Here is a 20,623-nt window from a genome sequence, read left to right as displayed (position 1 = left end):
ACTAGGGTCCTTCAAAAACCAGCAGAGAGGAGCCTGTTTTGTCTTGGTGGTCAAATTACACTCCTCTCTAGGGCTCTTCTTCTCTTTCTTTTTGTTCTTCCTTTATGCTTTTTACAGAGAGAGAGAGAGAGAGAGAGAGAATGTGTGTGTGTGTGTGTGTGTGTGTGTGTGTGTGTGTGTGTGTGTGTGTGTGTGTGTGCGCGTGCGTGTGTGTGTGTGTGTGTGTGTGTGTGTGCACCTCCAGCCAGTACCAGTTTATTCTGAGATACCCAAATAAACACCTACACACACAGACATCTTTATCACAAACACCCTTGTCTCCGTCTCGTCCTTTCTGTGTGAGACGGGCTTTACGCTGCAGGTTCTGGTCAGCGTCCCGCGTCCCCGCTCCTGTAATAGGCGACAGCAGCAGTGGGGGACATGGACCGGGCCTTTTGACAGCTTGTAACAATGAGGAAAATATTACATAAGCCTCAAACTTAATTTAACCGGACCGATCCGAGACAAAGCCGTGAACCACATTGCATAAGCCATCATCTCCAACCCTGTGTTTAGTGTTTTTGCCCTCCGGAGGGGCAGTGGGAGCTCGATGCAGGAGCGTGTGGCACTGCTGCTGGGGGATCTGTGGAGCGTGGAGAAAGTGTCCCAGTTCTCCAGAGTGGGCAGCTCGGGCAGGACAGCGCCAACCACGCCTGGGGGAGGAGAGTGAGACGGAGTGTGCACTTAGGAGACAGAAACGTAGGGAGGGGCCGGGTCGGAAAATACCAGAGCAAGACAGAGAGAGAGTACATGAGAGGGAAAGAGAGAAAAAGAGAAGAGGAGTGAGAAGAAGAGAAACTCACTCAACCTGCTGTGTGTGTGTGTGAGTGTGTGTGTGCATGCGTGCCTCTGTGTGTGTGTGTGTGTGTGTGTGTGTGTGTGTGTGTGTGTGTGTGTGTGTGTGCATGCGTGCCTGTGTGTGTGTGTGTGTGTGTGTGTGTGTGTGTGTGTGTGAGTGTGTGTGTGTGCATGCGTGCCTGTGTGTGTGTGTGTGTGTGTGTGTGTGTGTGTGTGTGTTGGGGGCAGGGCAATGCTGTGCAACCGTACCATTAAAGCAGGAAGCGTTCCAGACAATCACACATGCACACCTGTACGAGACTCTTTGTTTTTAGACGGTCTAACAATAATAATACAAGCAAAACATCCCCAGGAACTGAGACTTGCTTGTGTCCTTCAGTGTGTAGTATGAAACACAGACTACATATGCCATCATTTCATATAAAACCTCATCTGTACATGCATGGATTCGGTGGCTGTCCTCGGTAAGCATTCCACAAGCACATGACTCTAGTCCATCACACTAGTGGACGTAGGGAGTGGGTCCTGCACATGTGACTCTGCAGAGGGGGATGATGGGAGGCACAGCAGAGCTTCACAAAGCCACCTGAGAAGACACCAGCGTGCGGTCACCTCTCCTCTTTCTCTCGGGGATCAGATGGCAGCAGAAGGTCATAAATCAGGCCTGCTCTCTCCCCCTCGCACGCATGAGCGGCCAGACGGGGGTCGGGTTTGGGGGGTAGCAGCTCTGCTCTGAGGGGACCCAGCTAGCTCCTTTAATGGCACGCCGATGTCAGGATGGAACTCAGAGTGAGAAAAGGTCAGAGTGTGTTGGGGGGGGGGGGGGGGTGAATACCGTACAGTTTTTTTTTATTGTGTGTGTGTGTGTGTGTGTGTGTGTGTGTGTGTGTGTGTGCTTGTTTCCATGTCAGGGTTTAACTAACCCAACTGTGGGATTAAAAACTCACATTCTCTACTTTTACCCACAACTACCTCCCAATCCTAATTCCAAAATGATCTCATTGTTAAATGTACTATTAAATGACTACACTAAACTGTAACACTGAGTCACTTAATGATATGCTAATCTCCTGACAACCAGCAGAGACCTGCTTAGATAAGGGAAAAGTTCAGGGATTAACTGCCCCTGAATGACCGTCAGGGTCTGTGATTCAGGGCCCAACAACCCTCACACAATGTTCTAATACCATTAGCAGATGTCAAGGCGTAGTACCAGGGGAAAGGGGGCAGAGACCCCACCTCAGTCCGTGCTTTGAGGAGGCCCAAAGGCAGTGTGTTGGGGATCTGCCTCACCACAGTGCTGGGATGAGACAGAGAGGCTCTCTGGTAACAGTGCACCTTCAGCGTCTGGGGCAGCAGTCTAATCCGGGAGAGGACGCGGGTCCGGGCTGTGAGCCGCATGGTCGCTTCCCGTGCGTGTCCCGCTGGTGAGAGACTGTGAGGAGTGAGGTGCTGGTGGGCTGCAGCTGACCCTTTGACCCCGGATACAGCGCAGTGCCACAGGTCAAGGGGAACGGGCCCACCAGGGCCGTCTGAGAACGGACGTGGCCAATCACAGCAGTCTGTACGCACCTGCCCAGCATATTATAGATCACTCTCTCAAACCTACTTAAAGAAAACATAGGGCATGGGCCAGTGTTTGAAGCCAGCTCCGGAACATAGCAGGGTCCTGCAGGTGCTTGGACACGGAAGGGATGAAATGGAAAAATCCATGAGTGTGTGTGTGTGTGTGTGTGTGTGTGTGTGTGTGTGTGTGTGTGTGTGTGTGTGTGTGTGTGTGTGTGTGTGTGTGTGTGTGTGTGTGTGTGTGTGTGTGTGTGTGTGTGTGCATTATCATGCCCATTGCGCAGTTCTGCCTGTGTGCAGTGAACCCAAGGCTGAAAAAGCCCAGTTAACTCCACACTGATGACGTTAATTACAAAGTGCACAGTGAGGACAGATGGGTTCCACACTCATTTACTGCAGTTGCTCTCGCTCCCTGTAATTGTCCGTTGTTGGTGTCTGGGGTGGACTGTGTCGTTCCCACACTCGGGGCCGGTCAGGACGGGGACGGGGACGGGGATGAGGACGGGGGGTTGTGTGGAAATGAAGGTGTATAACTGCACAGAATGGAAGACCTGCATCTGCTGTCCATGGGATAAGAGCTGTTTGTAGCCTATGTGTTTTTGCATGGGATGCACGTGTGTGTGTGTGTGTGTGTGTGTGAATGTGTGTGTGTGTGTGTGTGTGTGTGTGTGTGTGTGTGTGTGTGTGTGTGTGTGTGTGTGCGTGTGTGTGTGTGTGTGTGTGTGTGTGTGTGTGTGTGTGTGTGTGTGTGTGTGTGTGTGTGTGTGTGTGTGTGTGTGTGTGTGTGCGTGTGTTCGTGTCTGTGTGTGTTTGTTTGTTTCGTGTGTTTGTGTGGGTGGGTGTGTGTGTGTTTATGTGTATTTTTGTCTACAGTCTGCTCTTCATTCACATCTAGGGTGCATCAAAGCTGATTTTGGGGGTGTGTCCTTACCCAGAGTTCTGGGGTTTGTTATTCTTTTTTTAACCCCATGCTACCCATCCATCATGGCGCTTAGCTACAAATAACCCATCCATAATAACAGCCAACGACAAAACCGTGTCATGGGTACGATGGACTCTCCATGACATACAGACTTAAAGGGTCCAGATGTTCCAATGGGCAAAGCTGTATTTTATTTTATCCCTTTAAAATCTACCAAACACAATCTTATCTTTTTACACTCATTCTTATTCTGTATCCTTCCTTACATGAAGCTTATTGTGAGTTCTTCTGTCCTGTGTTGTATTTTTGTGTGTCTCTTGTTTAGGGCTGTGTGGAAACAGAGCGCATGTTTTCTGCCCAGTATGAAAGTGTGTCATGTGGTCTATGGCCATGTTGGCCTCCCATAGAGCCCACATGGCCAGCTCCTCCTAAGCTTTCATCCTCATGCTTCCAGTTCCTTGTGCCCTGCGAGAAACATGACTCATACATTCTGACAGATCACTTCAATTCCTATATTGGTCACAATTTCAGCATGTCAGGAACTTTTGCCACACCAGCTGAAGATGTTTGAGTAAGTTTCTGCAGACTAACCAAGTGAAAAAAACCTGCAAGATCAACGCCACTTATGGGCTTAGAGACAATCCACCACTACAAATAAAACACTAAAACCCCTTTAGTTGTCCACAGAGCCCCATACTCTGACCTATCTCAGACCACATCTGCCTTGCCAAATCAGGCCTGGGGGGTTGACTGATCTCACCACGCTCCGCTCCCACTGGGGTCCTACAGGGGTCCCACTGAACTGCACAGATTAGCCTTCTCTCATATTAACACAACTGAGTATATTCATTAGCTAATTATCCAACTTTCCATGAGCTGCGTATTGAAGCAGGCCCTCATATGTGTGTGCCATGGGGAGGCGGGATCTAAACATGCCACGCGGTTCAGCAGTGCCCTCTGGCAACAGCTCAGTGCAGGCGTCTAATTGGTTTCACAAGCCATTCACTCAAGCAGGTCTAAAATTCCAGTTTATCCTTTCTAATTAGTACCTGTGAAAGTGCTGGTGAATTCACGGTGAGCTTGACTTGGCAAAAGCTTTTGAAATTTTAGTGTCAGTGTGTGCTCTGATGAATAGCTTCTAAAATGATCAAATCCCACGGTGTACCACCATCAACAACGGGCAAAGTTCATAAAACCATAAGCACAAATAGTCCACTGGTTCAAGAACTCCAGGAGACACCAACACTGCAGCAAATCTTCCAACCAGAAATAGAGCCGTCATGTAAAAGAATTCCACACAGGAGCGCAGGAACAGCTCAGGGAACCCGAAGGCCAGAACTTAATGGCATCTTGCTGACAGGTTGGATGGTAGGAATACCAGACGGAGAGTGGGAGAGGAAGGGTGAAAAATGGAGCCATCGCTCTTGTTCCTGATAGGGTCGCCATTGTTAGTAGGCTGTGAGTCTGGGGGATCGGCCCTTCTCGCATTGACGCATATCAGAGCAAGAAACACAATAGATCCCCAGTGTTAAGTCATGCATCTGAAAACTACACACTAAGTGGATCAGTGTGTAAAATGGTCTGTTTCAATTTAAAACCAGAATTGGCAGTAAAGCAATAAAGTACTTTTTTTTACTTTGTAAAGTGTCTCTTTCCAGTTTGAGGGGAAACTGTGGAAGAAAAGAGAGAATATGAGTAAAGAAGAGGATGAGAACACTCGTAGAGCGGCTCAGAAAACATCCCAACAGCTGTAGAAACAGTAATCAGAGCCGTCATGGACGAGATCAGAGGGGGGAGGGGGGAGACCTCCTTCTACGACACCTATCGCCGTCTCACCCCGGAACATACCGAGAACCCACGTTTGACCTCATCATCCATAATGGACGCTTCATTGATGACCTGTATTACCGCTGCCTCCAAAGACAATGTCAATTACTTGAAGCATGTATTGACAACTGTTTACAAACAATCATTATTGATTGGGTGGGTGATCACATCATCAACAACAACAGACACCTTTTAAAAAGGGTTTCCTTCACAACTGAAATGTATGTAATTACTGATGCGTCAGTGTGTTGTTCTCAGGCCCCTAGCAAGAATGTGTATCAGATTTCATCCTGGGAGAACAAGAGAGAGAAATGGTGGGAAAATGGGTTATGTGGTGGCGGGGGAGGGTGGGCAGTTGACAGAAGGGCAGTTGGGGGGCAGTTAAGGTAGCTTAATGGGGTGATTAGCCTTTTAGGATAACACACAAAGGCAGCATGGGGAGAAAATCTGCCCCAGATCCAGAAGATTACCAACTCAGATCAGTCTATAGGATTTGAGTTGACTAAACCGTGTCATTAAGTAACATGGAGACTCCTGAAGAGAGGACAGCATGTCTTCCCGAGCGTGCACTGTGATGGGGTGCACTGTGATGGGGTGCACTGTGATAGGGTACACTGTGATGGGGTGCACTGTGATGGGGTGCACTGTGATGGGTGTGCTCTCTGATGGGTGCACTGTGATGGGTGTGCTCTCTGATGGGGTGCACTGTGATGGGAGTGCTCTCTGATGGGGGTGCACTGTGATGGGAGTGCTCTCTGATGGGGGTGCACTGTGATGGGTGTGCTCTCTGATGGGGGTGCACTGTGATGGTTGTGCTCTCTGATGGGGGTGCACTGTGATGGGAGTGCTCTCTGATGGGGGTGCACTGTGATGGGTGTGCTCTCTGATGGGGGTGCACTGTGATGGTTGTGCTCTCTGATGGGGTGCACTGTGATGGTTGTGCTCTCTGATGGGGTGCACTGTGATGGGAGTGCTCTCTGCTGGGGTGCACTGTGATGGGAGTGCTCTCTGATGGGGGTGCACTGTGATGGGAGTGTTCTCTGATGGGGGTGCACTGTGATGGTTGTGCTCTCTGATGGGGGTGCACTGTGATGGGAGTGCTCTCTGATGGGGGTGCACTGTGATGGGAGTGCTCTCTGATGGGGGTGCACTGTGATGGGTGTGCTCTAAATCCTGAAGGAGATTTAACATTTGTACTTGTGTCTTCATCTTCCCATTCTCATGTGCTGTTTAAATAACAGCGTGGAACAAAAAGGGGAGTCATTTTTTCAAGTAACATCTGCTCACCTGAGTGCCCTCATGTGTGTGTGTGTGTGTGTGTGTGTGTGTGTGTGTGTGTGTGTGTGTGTGTGTGTGTGTGTGTGTGTGTGTATGTGTGTGTGTGTGTGTGTGTGTGTGTGTGTGTGTGTGTGTGTGTGTATGTGTGTGTGTGTGTGTGTGTGTGTGTGTGTGTGTGTGTGTGTGTGTGTGTGTGTGTGTGTGTGTGTGTGTATGTATGTGTGTGTGTGTATGTGTGTGTGTGTGTGTGTGTGTGTGTATGTGTATATATGTGTGTGTGTGTGTGTGTGTGTGTGTGCGTGTGTGTGTGTGTGTGTGTGTGTGTGTGTATGTATGTCAGGGGGCATTGTCAGGGGCAACACCTGGCCTGATGCAAGTCTGTTTTTTCTTAGGAAGAAGTGTGTGTGTGTGTGTGTGTGTGTGTGTGTGTGTGTGTGTGTGTGTGTGTGTGTGTGTGTGTGTGTGTGTGTGTGTGTGTGTGTGTGAAGTTCTCACAGCTTTTGTCCAGATGGACCAGGCACTTGTATAGATGAGTCACAGGCCTTTCTCAACAAGCCTCATACACAAGTGCTGTAGGGCATGTCTGTCCGCAGACTGAGGAGACAGAGGAGACAGTGTGTATGACTGTGTGTGGTTGCCTGTGTGTGTCTGAAACCTGCACTCAATTTGTTTTTATTGTAGTTGTCTCGCCTACAAAGGTGAAGCACTGGTGGGTGAAGCAAGAGCAAGAACCAGAGGACAGACAAGCTAAAGAAAAAGAACAACAGAGGACAAAATGTGACAGGTAGAGAGAGAGAGAATAAAAGAGACAGAGGGAGAGGTAGAGACAGACAGAGACAGAGACAGAGAGAGAAGGAGAGGTATCGAGAGAGAGAGAGGGAGAGGGAGAGGTAGAGAGAGACAGAGAGAGAGAGAAAAAGGAAGAGGTAGAGAGATATCAGAATCAGAATCAGAATCAGAAATACTTTATTGATCCCAGGTGGGAAATTGCACTTATAACAGTAGCAACCTAAAATAGGTATAAGCCCTCCCAAAAAAGTAAATTACAGCAAGAAATAAAAAATTAGCTTAAAATTATCTAAAACTATAAGGGCTTATAATACAATAATGAATAATAAAGTAAAGTATAATACAATATATAAATTATATTATAGAATACAATATTTCTGTACATGTCATGTTGTAATAGAGGAGTTGTAAAGTTTGATAGCCACTGGTAGGAAAGACCTCCTGTGGCGTTCTGTAGTACATTTCGGCAGAATGAGTCTTGCACTGAATGTGCTCCTGTGGCTCATCACTGTGTGATGAAGAGAGTGGAAGCCGTTGTCCATGATGGTGCGCAGCTTGGACAGTGTCCTCCTCTCACACACTGCCGTAAATTTAGGAGAGAGAGAGAAAGAAAAAGGGAGAGGTAGAGAGATACAGAGAGAGTGAAAGAGGACAGGACAGGCATCAGAAAGCAGATGCTCTGTGGTCAAACATTCTCCCCATAAACTACCATCCACCATTTTTCTGTTCATAATAACAAGTGTTGCATTTACAAAATAACTTCAACTGTTCATATGCCAAGTTATCTTCTGACCTGATTCCTAAACTCATCACCCAACCACACTGTGATTGTGCCACAAACCAGTGAGTGAAGAAGCGGACTAAGTCCAGACAACTCTGAGACAGCCTTTGGTATGAGAATAACAAACAGAAGTTCTCACAATATCCTATATATATATATAGGATCAAAATTGCGTTACTCTCCTTCCCAAGACACAGCAAAAATTGTTTTAAATGTATTACATGTAGTCCATGATATACTGTATTATGTGTAGTCTATGATATACTGTATTATGTGTAGCCTATGATATACAGTATTATGTGTAGTCCATAATATACTGTATTATGTGTAGTCTATGATATACTGTATTATGTGTAGTCTATGATATACTGTATTATGTGTAGTCTATGATATACTGTATTATGTGTAGTCCATGATATACTGTATTAGCCAAACCTGTATCAGCCAAACCTGATGACAAACTCAGTTTAGGAAAAATTGAGGCCTGTGTAAGAGATATTAAATGCTGGATGCCTCTAAACTTCCTCCAACTAAATGAGGACAAAACAGAAGTTTTCCTTGTGGGCCCTAAGGCCGCAAGACAAAAAATTCCAAATTTAATGCTTAATATCTCATTACACCTGGCACAGTAGCCAAAAACCTAGGCGTCATACTCGACTCCGACCTATCATTTGATAAATACATAGATAATACTACTAGGATAGCATTTCTACATCTCCGCAACATTGCCAAATTAAGAAATGCATTATCACAGGATGATGCAGAAAAATTGGTACACGCCTTTGTTAGCTCTAGATTAGACTACTGCAATTCACTACTGTCAGGATGTTCAAATAGGAATCTAAATAAACTTCAAATAGTTCAAAATGCCGCAGCCAGAGTTCTGACCAGAACTAGAAAATTTCAGCATATTAGACCAGTCCTATCAGCCCTGCATTGGCTCCCAGTTAAATTTCGTATTGATTTTAAAATTCTATTATTAACATATAAAGCACTACACGGGCTTGCTCCTGAATACCTCCAGGAACTTATTTCCTACTATGAACCCCCACGTCAACTAAGATCACAGGGTGCTGGTCTTTTATTAGTTCCACAAATTAATAAGGTAACAGCAGGGGGAAGAGCCTTTTCTTATAAGGCCCCCCAGCTTTGGAACAACCTCCCAAAATGCGTACGGGACTCTGACACAGTCACAATCTTTAAGTCTAGGTTGAAAACCCACCTATTTGGTTTAGCGTTTGATAATTAACATCCCCCCTTAGATAAAGGTACAGATCCAGGGGTTCATAGACGAAGGGTTTTATGGTAGACTGGGGCGCTGGTGCTGTCATCCTGTCACTGCTCGTGGTCACTCAAGTTTGTTGACAGTGTAGTGGATGGATGCCAATGTCTCAGAATGCCCCCAAGCCTGTGTTACCTTCTGGTTCTGCCTTTTTAGCTAGGCTGTAATAGTTTAACTTAATGCCGGAGTTGCTGCCACACTCCAGAAATGTGTTTAATTTCATCTGTCCTGTATATGTCCTCATACAGAGCTAATTTTCCCTGTTTTATTTTCTCCACATGGCTGCCCGCCTGCTTGAGGAAAAATGAGATGAGGAGAGACAAGCGAGTTATCCAGTGCCAGCCACCTACTGCCTGACCGGATGAGCCTACACCATGATGGACATTACTACATCTTTTCCTTTTCTTTATTTCTTTCTGTCTAAATTGTTGTTGTTGTCATGGTGACCGGTGTCGGCCAGAGGAGGATGGGTTCCCCCCCTGAGTCTTGGTTCCTCTCAAGGTTTCTTCCTCATGCAAAAAACTAGGGAGTTTTTCCTTGCCACTGTCGCCCTTGGCTTGCTCACTGGGGGCTAGGACTCGGCACTTGTAAAGCTGCTTTGTGACAACAACTGTTGTAAAAAGCGCTATATAAATAAAATTTGATTGATTGATTGATTGATTGATTGATATTATGTGTAGTCTATGATATACTGTATTATGTGTAGTCCGTGATATACTGTATTATGTGTAGTCTATGATATACTGTATTATGTGTAGTCCATGATATACTGTATTATGTGTAGTCTATGATATACTGTATTATGTGTAGTCCATGATATACTGTATTATGTGTAGTTCATGATATACTGTATTATGTGTAGTCCATGTAATCAGTTCAGTGTTGGTGTCTGAGTTCTGGCTTCTCCGTTGGGTCTAGAGCTGCTTCAGCATCCAGTCAAATAGATGAAGTGGGCGGAATATGGCAGCATCACTTTATCTACTACCATCACTGGAACATCTCTGGTTACCAATGAGCAGGTCTAATACTGTAATCCACAGTAATGTGCAGATAAAGCAAAGACAAGAAAATGCAGTTATTGCTATAAAGATGAGCAACGCCTGTTCAGTTCATGATCTGTAGACCTGCCAGAGACCATCACGCTGCTCCAGCAGGTCTAGGACGGCGTTTCTAAAGGGGTCATCTGGGTTGCCCCAGTCCTCAGAGCCACTGCAGTCACCCACATCATCATCACACACCCAAGTGAAGACACAAAGTGCCTGGGACTTCATAAATACGTCTTTAACTTATTGTCTATTTGATTCCCGAATTAAAGATGGAAGTTTATTTCATCACTGAAGGGTGTTGTAGGATAAGGCACTGGACTAGGTGTAGTGTGAGTTCACTCCTATACCGTGGGCCTTGAACACGACTATATCAAGGACTTTAGCTACTGCATTCTCTACAAATTGCAGTTTCAAGTTGGAGCAGTACGTCATTCTTTTCCAATGATTCACTTCACTTTACGCAACAGCTATTAAACAGGCACCCAGTGGTCTGCATGTATCACGGTGTCAGTAGTAAACCTATTTCAAACATGGCCACCTGTAATGGACCCACTCTGTGCTTATTTTGAGGAATAGAAATAAATCTGATTCTTCATCTCATGTGAGCTGCACTTTATATGTACTTAATTTTATATTTTTCACCTTAACAATGGAAGGTGCTATGCTTCTGGAAATATATATATATTATGAGAATAATAAGGGACCCTGTACTGACCTTTATGGGACACCACATTTAACTTTTGTAAGATCAGTTCATTTATTATGTACAAGAACCAATTGATGATAGTCAAATGGGGTTTAATAGAGGAACTATACTCTAATACCAGTGTGTATTACTAGCCTGTCCAGTAAAATGTAAAATTAATGCAGTATTATGATCTAAAAGTACAAGAGAGATTAATCATTTCACCAAGGATATTAAATAATTGATTCATCCTTTCACCAAGGATATTAAAAGATTTGTTAGCACCTTTTCACTGTTGTGATGAAGTGTAAATCCAGACTGAAATAATTCATGAACATAATTTGTCTGCAAACAGACAATTATTTTAATAATACTTTGGAAATAGACAGCAGGTTCAAAATTGGCATGTAAGTGTAAAACCCGTGGGGATTGTTTGTAGAGTTTAAGGTGATGGTGGGATTATGTTGCATTAATTAATGGTTTAAAAACAGCACCTGTTTTAATGGTTTGGGAATGTAATGTGCATATGTTCTGTGCTAACAGGCAGGAGTTGTTTAAGTAAACAAGTTAGAACTGGATCAAACATGCAGGAGGAGGACTTTGAAGAATTTATCATAGAAATTAGTTCCCTGAGACATACTGGGGGAAAAATGTGAATTGTACTTACAATCATATACTTTCGATGAAACTGTAAATGCTCCTAATTTCATACACTTACTAGCGCTTGTTCCAACGTGCCAGACTTTTCTCACAATTTTTGTCCGTCTTGGTACAACCATGTAAAGAGCACATTTTATATACCAGGGTAATTTGAAGAGATTACATAAACAATAATAAAAGCATATGTAATTGTTCTAATTAAAGAGTATGATAAAGTGTTAAGAGGAATAAGTAGAAAGACAATAAGAGTGTGTTCGAAGTGTTTTTGAGAAGGTTATTTCTGCTAATAATAATAATAACAATAATAATAATCATTATTCTATTTAATTGTTGCTGTTATTATTTTTGCTGCTGTTATTGTTGGCGTTACTGTTGCTATTGAAATAATAATAACAATAATAATACTACCAAATGTTTCCAGTTAACAGAGGAAAAGTCTAATAAAAATACTGATCCATCCAAGCACTTCAGCTCCGTAAACAAGACATGCTGGGAATCCAATCAAAACACGAGCTCCAGGTGGTTTAACAGATCCAGCATTGGGTTAAAACCAAATGTTCTGCTGCACTGTAGATTCCACCTTGCTTCAGCTATGAGGTAAATTAATATTTTAATTTGTGCTTTGCATTGTGAATCAGCCTGGATCCTGGATGGCTGCACATAATGGTTCAGATGACTTAGGAACAGGGTTCAGATGGAGCTTATGGTTGTCGAGGGAAGTGGAGAGCTGCGTGGACCCTTGATTCTGGATTCTGGATGTTTTATCAGCTCAGGGACCTGACATGGGCCTGAAATGACAGAAAGTCATCACAAGAGGGCACTCAGATGTCATGAAAAAACATAAACATTTGAGTCCCAAGCATTTCAAGGCAAAATTTATTAGGTTATTATGTCAGTAAATCGTTCACTTTACAGATGCAGGAAACGTGCTGGTTCTAGAGGGACCATACTGGTTCTAGAAAGAAACTTTCTTCTTTAATTGCTTAAGAATTCGTTTTTAGGCAGTGATGTTGGGTGTCACAATTCCATTCTGAGCTGTCTGCAAAAAAAATAATTTTATCAAGTCAACTTTTATTATCCATAGCATTTTATTTTATCATACAATAAAAGAATAAATTGGAACAACCTATTCAGCATCATTCAAAACAGAAAGGGTCAAATTTGAGAGCTCAAACAAAAGAGAAAACTGCATAGATATTAAACAGCTGACATTCACAAATGTCCCACAGACACCAGATCTTAGCTTTGTTTGTAAGTCTCTTACAATAACACTGAAACTGGAATCGTTTGTTTGTTTTGTTTGTTTGTTTGTTTTTCTCATTTGCTGTTTGGTTGATCGGTTATGTTAGATTATTATGCATTTACTGTTCTCTTATTTATGCATTTAATAGTTATTTGAACTTAGAATAAGATTATAAAGGAAAAGCAGGTGGAGAACGAGCCAGAGAGGTAACAGTATCATCCACATTAGTGCTACTGTTGAACTTTGACCCACACAGCAGAGAGGCCACAGTCCCTCCAACCAGCACATGTGTTATTATCACTTCTGTCGTTGTTGTTACATTCAAATGAATGCATTTAATATTAATAAAATCTTCATTCCAGTAAACACAGGAAATCCAACTCTGTTGGTAACATTACATGTGATTTATTTTGTGTGGCTTTGTACCAAATGTTCAATCTATTAACTACAAATAAAACTAACTGGATGTTTAGCTCCTGAGATATTCATGTAAGTGTCTGTGTAGACGTCATGTAGGGTGAACAATATAGAAGTTATATAATATGTCTTATCTCTGCTTTCAGGAAAAAAAAACATTTTTGCATCATTGTTTTTTTTTTTTTATGTGACAGCAAGTCCCATTTAAAACACACTCTCATGATTAAATCACACCGTGGTTATTGTCTTTATTTTGCTGTGATCTTCTCTCATTTGAATACTGTATTCTCTGAACAATTCTCTACAGATCTGAAGTCACACTGCACTATGATGAGTAAAGTAGAGGCCAGGGGAGGGGTTTGGGGGGGATTTGACCTGGTTTGGTGCATTTTGTCATTTCTGTGCCCCCTGTTTCCCTGGTAACAGTATTATGGGCTAGGTGGTCTTAGTCATGCCTTTGGTCTTAAGCTCTGCCAGTTTGCTGGTCACAAAGTCCCATTTGAAGGAGGGCGGTTCTTCGTTAGCCCCTCCCTCAGACGCATAACTTTGACTGCTTTGCTCAGTCTCCGCCTCCATGCCTGACTCCGCCCCTGTTGCCTGTTGCCACTTGGTGGTGAAGGAATCCCAGAATCCTGAGTTGCACTGGTCCTGTTCCTGGGGCCTGATTGCAAGTGGGCTGCAGAGAGATAAAGACAAGCAAAGCTCTCATCATACATCATACATATTCATATATTCATATATATGAGGTCAAAGTGGGTCATAAATCTAAACCAAATCAGTATTTGGTGCTATCAGGACCGTAGACGCCGTGGTTGACCAAGGAAATTTAGTGCAGCAGAAGACACATCACACTCACTTCCGATAGAAATCAGATGTCCAGCAGTTCAGAACTGGGAGAAACAAGTGTGACTCAGTAACACCCATCTACTTTCAGAGAAGTCTGGCCAGAAGTGGTCTTCATGGAAAAATTGCAACCTTGACTATGCACAGACACTTACAAACCAGGATGCATGGAAATGGCAGCAGGTGTTCTGGAGTGATGAGTCAACGTTTGAGATGTTTGGCTGTAAGAGAAGGCAGTTTGTGTGCTGAGGTGCTGGAGAGATGTACAATAATGAGTGTCTGCAGACAACAGTGGAGTGTGGAGGAGGTTCCTTTCAAGGTTGGTTTGGTCAGGATTAATGGTGTCCTGAATGCTGAGAAGTACAGATACTTGTTCATCACGCAGTACTGATTGACTCAGAATTCATTCTGCGGCACAACAATGACCCCAAAATGTGATTAAGAACGTCTTCAGTGTAAAGGACGACAGTGAGATGGCCCACACGGAGCCTTCTTTGGTTAGAAGACAAAAGGTGGTCACACCAAGTAGTGATTTGATTTAGATTCTTCTTGTGTTCATTCCCAGTGCATTGTGTTTATTGACAAAGAATAAACTATTAACTGTTTTTGAAAGCATTCTTACTTTGAAGCATTTTTCTGAACCTGCCTAAAACCTTATCAGAGTCCTGTACACACACACACACACACACACACACACACAGCTGCAGTGAGGAACCGTGTGTTGAGGTGTGAGTGTCTCACTGGTCTGCTGCTGGTTGTCTCTGGTGATGTATTGGTGGCTGCTCCTCGTCTTTATTAAAGAGTGCAGACACACTTTTCCAGCCCATGGCCCCAGCTCCCTGCATCTGAGAGAAAGGAGTCACACTCAATACACACACTCACTCTCTCTCTCTCTCTCTCTCTCTCTCTCTCTCTTCCCCTTTGAGACCAACAAGATGCCACATATACTGTGTCCAGCAGAGACTTCTGTACATGAACTGTTCATATGCCAATTTACCAATGACCAATTTTGTTTGATGTGAGATGATATAATTTATTCTTTCATCCATTCACTCATTCATTTATTATTTGTAGCATTTCATGCATCCATTACTGAAATGGAAAATGCAAAAAAATAATCTTTTCATATTGGACATGTGTTTTTGTCTTTATCATTACCAACTGAGGTTGATGTCATTTTGCCATATACATTCATTCTGATTGTAAGAATTCGCCCACGCACGTTGCACACAGGTCACGTGAGCTGGCGTGAGAACATCAGGTCTGTGGTGATGGCCACAGCTACTCTTACCTTCTTAGCAAGCTGAGACACGGCAGTGGCTGCTTCATCCTCCTGGACAGGTGGTGGGTCCTGAGGTACCTCCGTCACCTGTCCCAACACGGACGGGCAGAGATACGGTCACACCAGGACACAGTTACTGTCTGTACCTGTCACACACAGCTAGTGTAGCTTTACTGCACCTCATTCTGTTTATTATGGCATTGGTGATAGAAGGATGCAATGTGTCATTTCTATTGGAAGGGTAATACTCTTGTGGACTCGCTGTCTCCATCTAGTGGCTCCAAATGAGACTGCTTGCATTCTGAAATCTATAGCCAAAATACATCAAACCAGTAAAAACAGTGGAAAACCAATGGGCCGAACAACACATGGGTGATGATCATGGCATGGTGAATTTCTCAATAAAACGGTGGAATCTGGCTTATGCTGCAAATACAAAATTGTAGCATAACAATAAGTACTAACATTACAGACAGTGTAAACAAAGCCAGACTAGCCTTGTGTGCTGTAACTCAGTGGGAACAGATCATCTGTAGAGTGTGTGAAAGGTCTGCACTGCAGCTGTGTGAACATATGTAATACAGCTAGTGTCCCTCCCTGACCACTGAGAGCTGAACAGAGAGTCACTGTGTTCCACCTTTCAGATGTGACCTGTAAGATATTATCTGGCGCATTTTATGTTAACCTCTGTTGACCATTCGATTTATTTTTACAGTTTTGAATGAGACATTTAACTATAAAAAATTTTGTTTTAATTAATTTAGGGAATGAATTGATAAATAAACAAATCATTGTGCACTTGTGCAAAGTATATATTATGTACATAAGTTTAGTGGACCAGAACATTAATGCCATGCTATTTGCAGTGCCTTTCCAGGCTGTGTGCTGTTCAAACACACAACACAGTGCTTGATTCATTGTCTAAATCACTGGCACTAAATCTAATCCCAGCCTCCCTATTCAGGCTTGAGTTACTGCAGAGCCGTGACAGGTTGGCCACACCTTGGCCACACCCCTCTGCTACATTACACCTGGGCCACACCCACCTGCTACATCACACCTGGGCCCCACCTGGGCCACACCCCTCCACTACACCACACCTGTGCCGTTATGACCAGCTTTCATGCCCAACCTCTCTCAACCCATCGTGTCTCATCTTCCATTCTCCCGTAAACTTTAAAATCAGATTCTGACATTTGCGTTAGGTGGCATTTCACAACACAAAAAAAACAGCACTGGTGTCTAAACAGAACGATGAAGCTGTTGGTGAATCAGCTGAAGGGGCCAGAAACGCTCCCTCCTCTTAACGAGATGTAAGCATGCACCATGCGTGTAGAACCCTACCACTTCTTCAGGCACTTCCTGTCTCTCCGGGCTGGCAGGATCTTCGGAGCCGTCGGGGTTTATGGTACTCATGACCTTGTTCTTGTACATGTTCCACAGTGGATTCATGGTGGTATTCTCCGTATGCCTCAAAGTCCTGTCAAGACACCGCTAACAGAGTCCCTCAAAGTCCTGTCAAGCCAACACTAGCAGAATCCCTTCTTCCTGGGTCTAAGGTTCCTCAACGCCGATGATGTTCCATCTAAACATCACAAGTGATGGACATTTCATGTGTTGACAATATAAAAAGATGGCAGAAAGACTCAAATCAGAAGCCCCAGATGGTTCATGGCCTCAAAGCAGACAATGTTGCATTTGGGCAGAAAATGCCAGCTAGCTCATGGAAGTCCCATTTACTGTGTGAGCAGGAGAAAGAGAGAAACGGTTCCTGTGCTGACCACACACACACACACACACACACACACACACACACCCGCACACACACTCTTTCATGGCACAAGACCTTAGCATCAGTTACCTGGAAACAGGTATGGCTTACCCCATGAATATTTAAGCAGGCTCTTTTGAGAGAGGAGCCCTTATTGTAGGTTGAGAAGAGTGGATCCTGCAACTTGATCCTTTGTTCCCTGCATGCCTCTGAGATATCTCCATGATGGTCAGCCTGGCGCCAGAGTCTCACACCTGACCTTTCATGTCAAGTTGTCTACGTCATTGTCGGGAATTCTTGCAGTGATCCACTATTTTGATTACACTATTTCTGGTAATGTCACTTTCATCCCTTGTAACCACTCATATATCCTTTGCAAAGTCATCATTTAACACATAATGAACATAGCACTTAATAGAACAAAAAATAGAGATCATTCAAATGGCCTGAACTTAAAATTCAACTGTCATTAGTTCTACTACTTCCCATCCTTATTGTCATAGGAGCTCAAGCGTTCGGGGGTAACCGGGTTTAATAAAGCACGCAGGGGCCAAAGGTCAGGCTCTTTGGTGGTTCTGTTCTCCACAGCTGCAAGATTATAACTGTCCAAACTGCACACACAATTAGATGCAATGTGAGGAAACACAGTGGTTTCCTGTGGTTTGTTTCTGAGCCACCTGATCTAGAAGAGACATTGTTATCTAGAACAGACACTGTGATCTGGAACAGACACTTTGCTGAATATGGAAACGAGCGTCATAAAATATGTAGGGTCCTTGAGGCTGGTGCCATGGTATAATTACTGGGGATCCCATAGTAACTGTACTCAGAACCATGCAGCCCTGATTGGGTCGTTTATTTAAGTACACTGTCCTTCACTGATACATGTACCCCATCCAGGTGCTTTCATACCAGCATGACATTGACTAATGCTTCAACTTCAATTTCATCAATTAACTTTAAGAATGCTTTTTTGTTTCACTTTTTTTTATGAATGCAGCGCGAGGAAAACGTATTTTGACCTCTCTGCTTTGTAAATTTGTTGCAGGGCCAAACGTGTTGGAAGGCAGCGAGGTTTACAGTTCACGCGAAGGCAAGATTCCCTGTGAAAGTGCTACGTGGAGTGCTCGTAGTCATGCTACATGGCGTGCCGGTGGTGTACTATGTGGTGTACTACGTGGTGTGCTATGTGGTGTGCTACGTGGTGTGCTACGTGGTGTACTACTGGTGTGCTACGTGGTGTGCTACGTGGTGTACTACTGGTGTGCTACGTGGTGTACTACTGGTGTGCTACGTGGTGTGCTACGTGGTGTACTACTGGTGTGCTACGTGGTGTACTACTGGTGTGCTACGTGGTGTGCTACGTGGTGTACTACTGGTGTGCTATGTGGTGTACTACGTGGTGTACTACTGGTGTGCTACGTGGTGTACTACTGGTGTGCTACGTGGTGTGCTACGTGGTGTACTACTGGTGTGCTACGTGGTGTACTACGTGGTGTACTACTGGTGTGCTACGTGGTGTACTATGTGGTGTACTACGTGGTGTACTACTGGTGTGCTACGTGGTGTGCTACTTGGTGTACTACGTGGTGTACTACGTGGTGTACTACATGGTGTGCTACGTGGTGTACTACGTGGTGTACTACTGGTGTGCTACGTGGTGTGCTACTTGGTGTACTACGTGGTGTGCTACATGGTGTGCTACGTGGTGTGTGTTCCTAGTATGCTATGCGGGATGACACGCGGTGTGTCGTGTGTGGTGCTACTCGGAGTGCTCGTGAAGGGTCGGGTTTCTCCTTGTGTCCAGCACCTGCTCCATTATTCACTCGGGCCTGGCATGTCTTTACAGCTCCGGTAACCAGAGCCCACTACTGCATCCACCAATCACAAACAGCAATCCTAAATGTTACGTACTAGTAAATACCACTACTCAGTATTCCATTTCTCAATGTATAAACCAAACCCTTTAAAATCATTACATGATATTATGTTTGTAGCAAATCTGCGTCCACACAGCGCGTGGACGTTCAGGAGGACAGAAGTTCACGACGTGTCCGGGCACTGATGGAACATCCTCGGCGTTGACTGAGTTTAGTCCCCATAAACCAGATGAAGGTCTGAGCTGAATCTGGCCTATGAGTGGCCAAAGCTCGGCAATCCTGCGCCATATGGTCATTACCTATTCTGTCCACCAGAGGGCAGATTTGATACCATTCGAGAGCATCTGAACACTAAATTCAGGGGTATTAGATTAGAATGGAACTGGCATGTTGCATGAGAGTGTGTGTGTGTGTGCGTGTGTGTGTGTGTGTGTGTGTGTGTGTGTGTGTGTGTGTGTTCATGAATATTCCCCATCCATCTGCGTATTTAATCTAAGATGGCGGTCAGAACCATTGGCAAAATATGCCATTTTTATGCAAAATATATCTATGCTTAAAATTTATATTTTAACTATAATGTTGTTGCATAAGTTTTTTCGTCTCCTGCTGCCTCTGTCCACAAGACTGACACTTACAGAGGACTCTAGGACTTTTTCAGTTTTACAGTAAATTTTCATTGCTAAATGGCTGACTAACAAAAGCAACAAAATTAACATATTATAAAATCTGAAAACCATGATATTAATCATTGACTACAGTCCCCCAGAAATATGGTTATACAAATAACTATAAAGGCTTTCCTAAATTAAATATTTACTATTTCCTAAATTAAATACTATTGTATTTCACATTTCCATTAAACTTCATTGAAATCACAGTTCAGATACACAGGAATTGTCATTGTATATAATATTTTTAATTAATAAACTACATTAGAACCTAAACACCTAAGGTCTTCGTGGCATATTGCCTGAATAGAATATCGCCACTAGATGGCGATAGAGATCCACCTAAACCTAGTGACAACTGACTGGCATATACATGTGGAACAAAATGTACAGAACATGGCGTTCCTGGCTTCCCAAATCCCCAATTCAGTACCTGCACGTGCCTGTCGTGTGCGTCCGTTTCTTTGACAGCACACAATGAGATGATGCTGTTTGGCACTTACTGCAGCTCAACAGATCTTCACACTAGACAAAAACTAAATCTGAAAACCAGCTACTCTACTTAAATGGGTACCATTAATTAAATGGGTACCATTTACTTACTCCATGTACTGTGTGAGTGACTGCAGGGCAGATATCAGAGTGCTGCTTCAGGGCAGGACTGTCGAATCTACAGTGCGTCTACACTCACTGGCCACTTTATTAGGTACAACTTGCTAGTACCGGGTTCCTTTTGCCTTCAGAACTGCCTTAATCCTTCGTGGCATAGATTCAGCAAGGTACTGGAAACATTCCACAGAGAGTCTGGTCCATATTGACATGATAGCATCACGCAGTTGCTGCAGA

General features: G+C 44.0%; 1 protein-coding gene and 1 long non-coding RNA gene across 2 annotated transcripts; one reads left to right on the top strand and one right to left on the bottom strand.

Annotated features, from left to right (window-relative positions):
* Positions 1-1,399: 1,399 nt before the first annotated feature.
* On the top strand, positions 1,400-9,786 carry LOC143518246 (uncharacterized). Its single transcript, XR_013132114.1, has 3 exons — positions 1,400-1,636; positions 7,112-7,214; positions 8,064-9,786. It is a non-coding gene; the product is annotated as an uncharacterized LOC143518246 (long non-coding RNA).
* A 2,798-nt stretch (positions 9,787-12,584) lies between these two features.
* On the bottom strand, positions 12,585-17,390 carry LOC143518245 (uncharacterized protein C1orf232). The gene is made up of 4 exons (XM_077010705.1): positions 16,803-17,390; positions 15,468-15,545; positions 14,918-15,021; positions 12,585-14,009 (listed from the first exon to the last, which is right to left on the bottom strand). Exons 1-4 carry the CDS (start codon positions 16,908-16,910, stop codon positions 13,769-13,771), a joined length of 531 nt encoding a protein of 176 aa, XP_076866820.1. The 5' UTR covers positions 16,911-17,390; the 3' UTR covers positions 12,585-13,768.
* Positions 17,391-20,623: the final 3,233 nt, after the last annotated feature.

This window comes from Brachyhypopomus gauderio, chromosome 7 (assembly GCF_052324685.1).
Source record: "Brachyhypopomus gauderio isolate BG-103 chromosome 7, BGAUD_0.2, whole genome shotgun sequence".
In the NCBI taxonomy this organism is placed as follows: domain Eukaryota; kingdom Metazoa; phylum Chordata; class Actinopteri; order Gymnotiformes; family Hypopomidae; genus Brachyhypopomus; species Brachyhypopomus gauderio.
The sequence above is the reverse complement of the archived record's forward strand: the minus strand, read 5'-3'. Positions and strand labels throughout refer to the sequence as shown.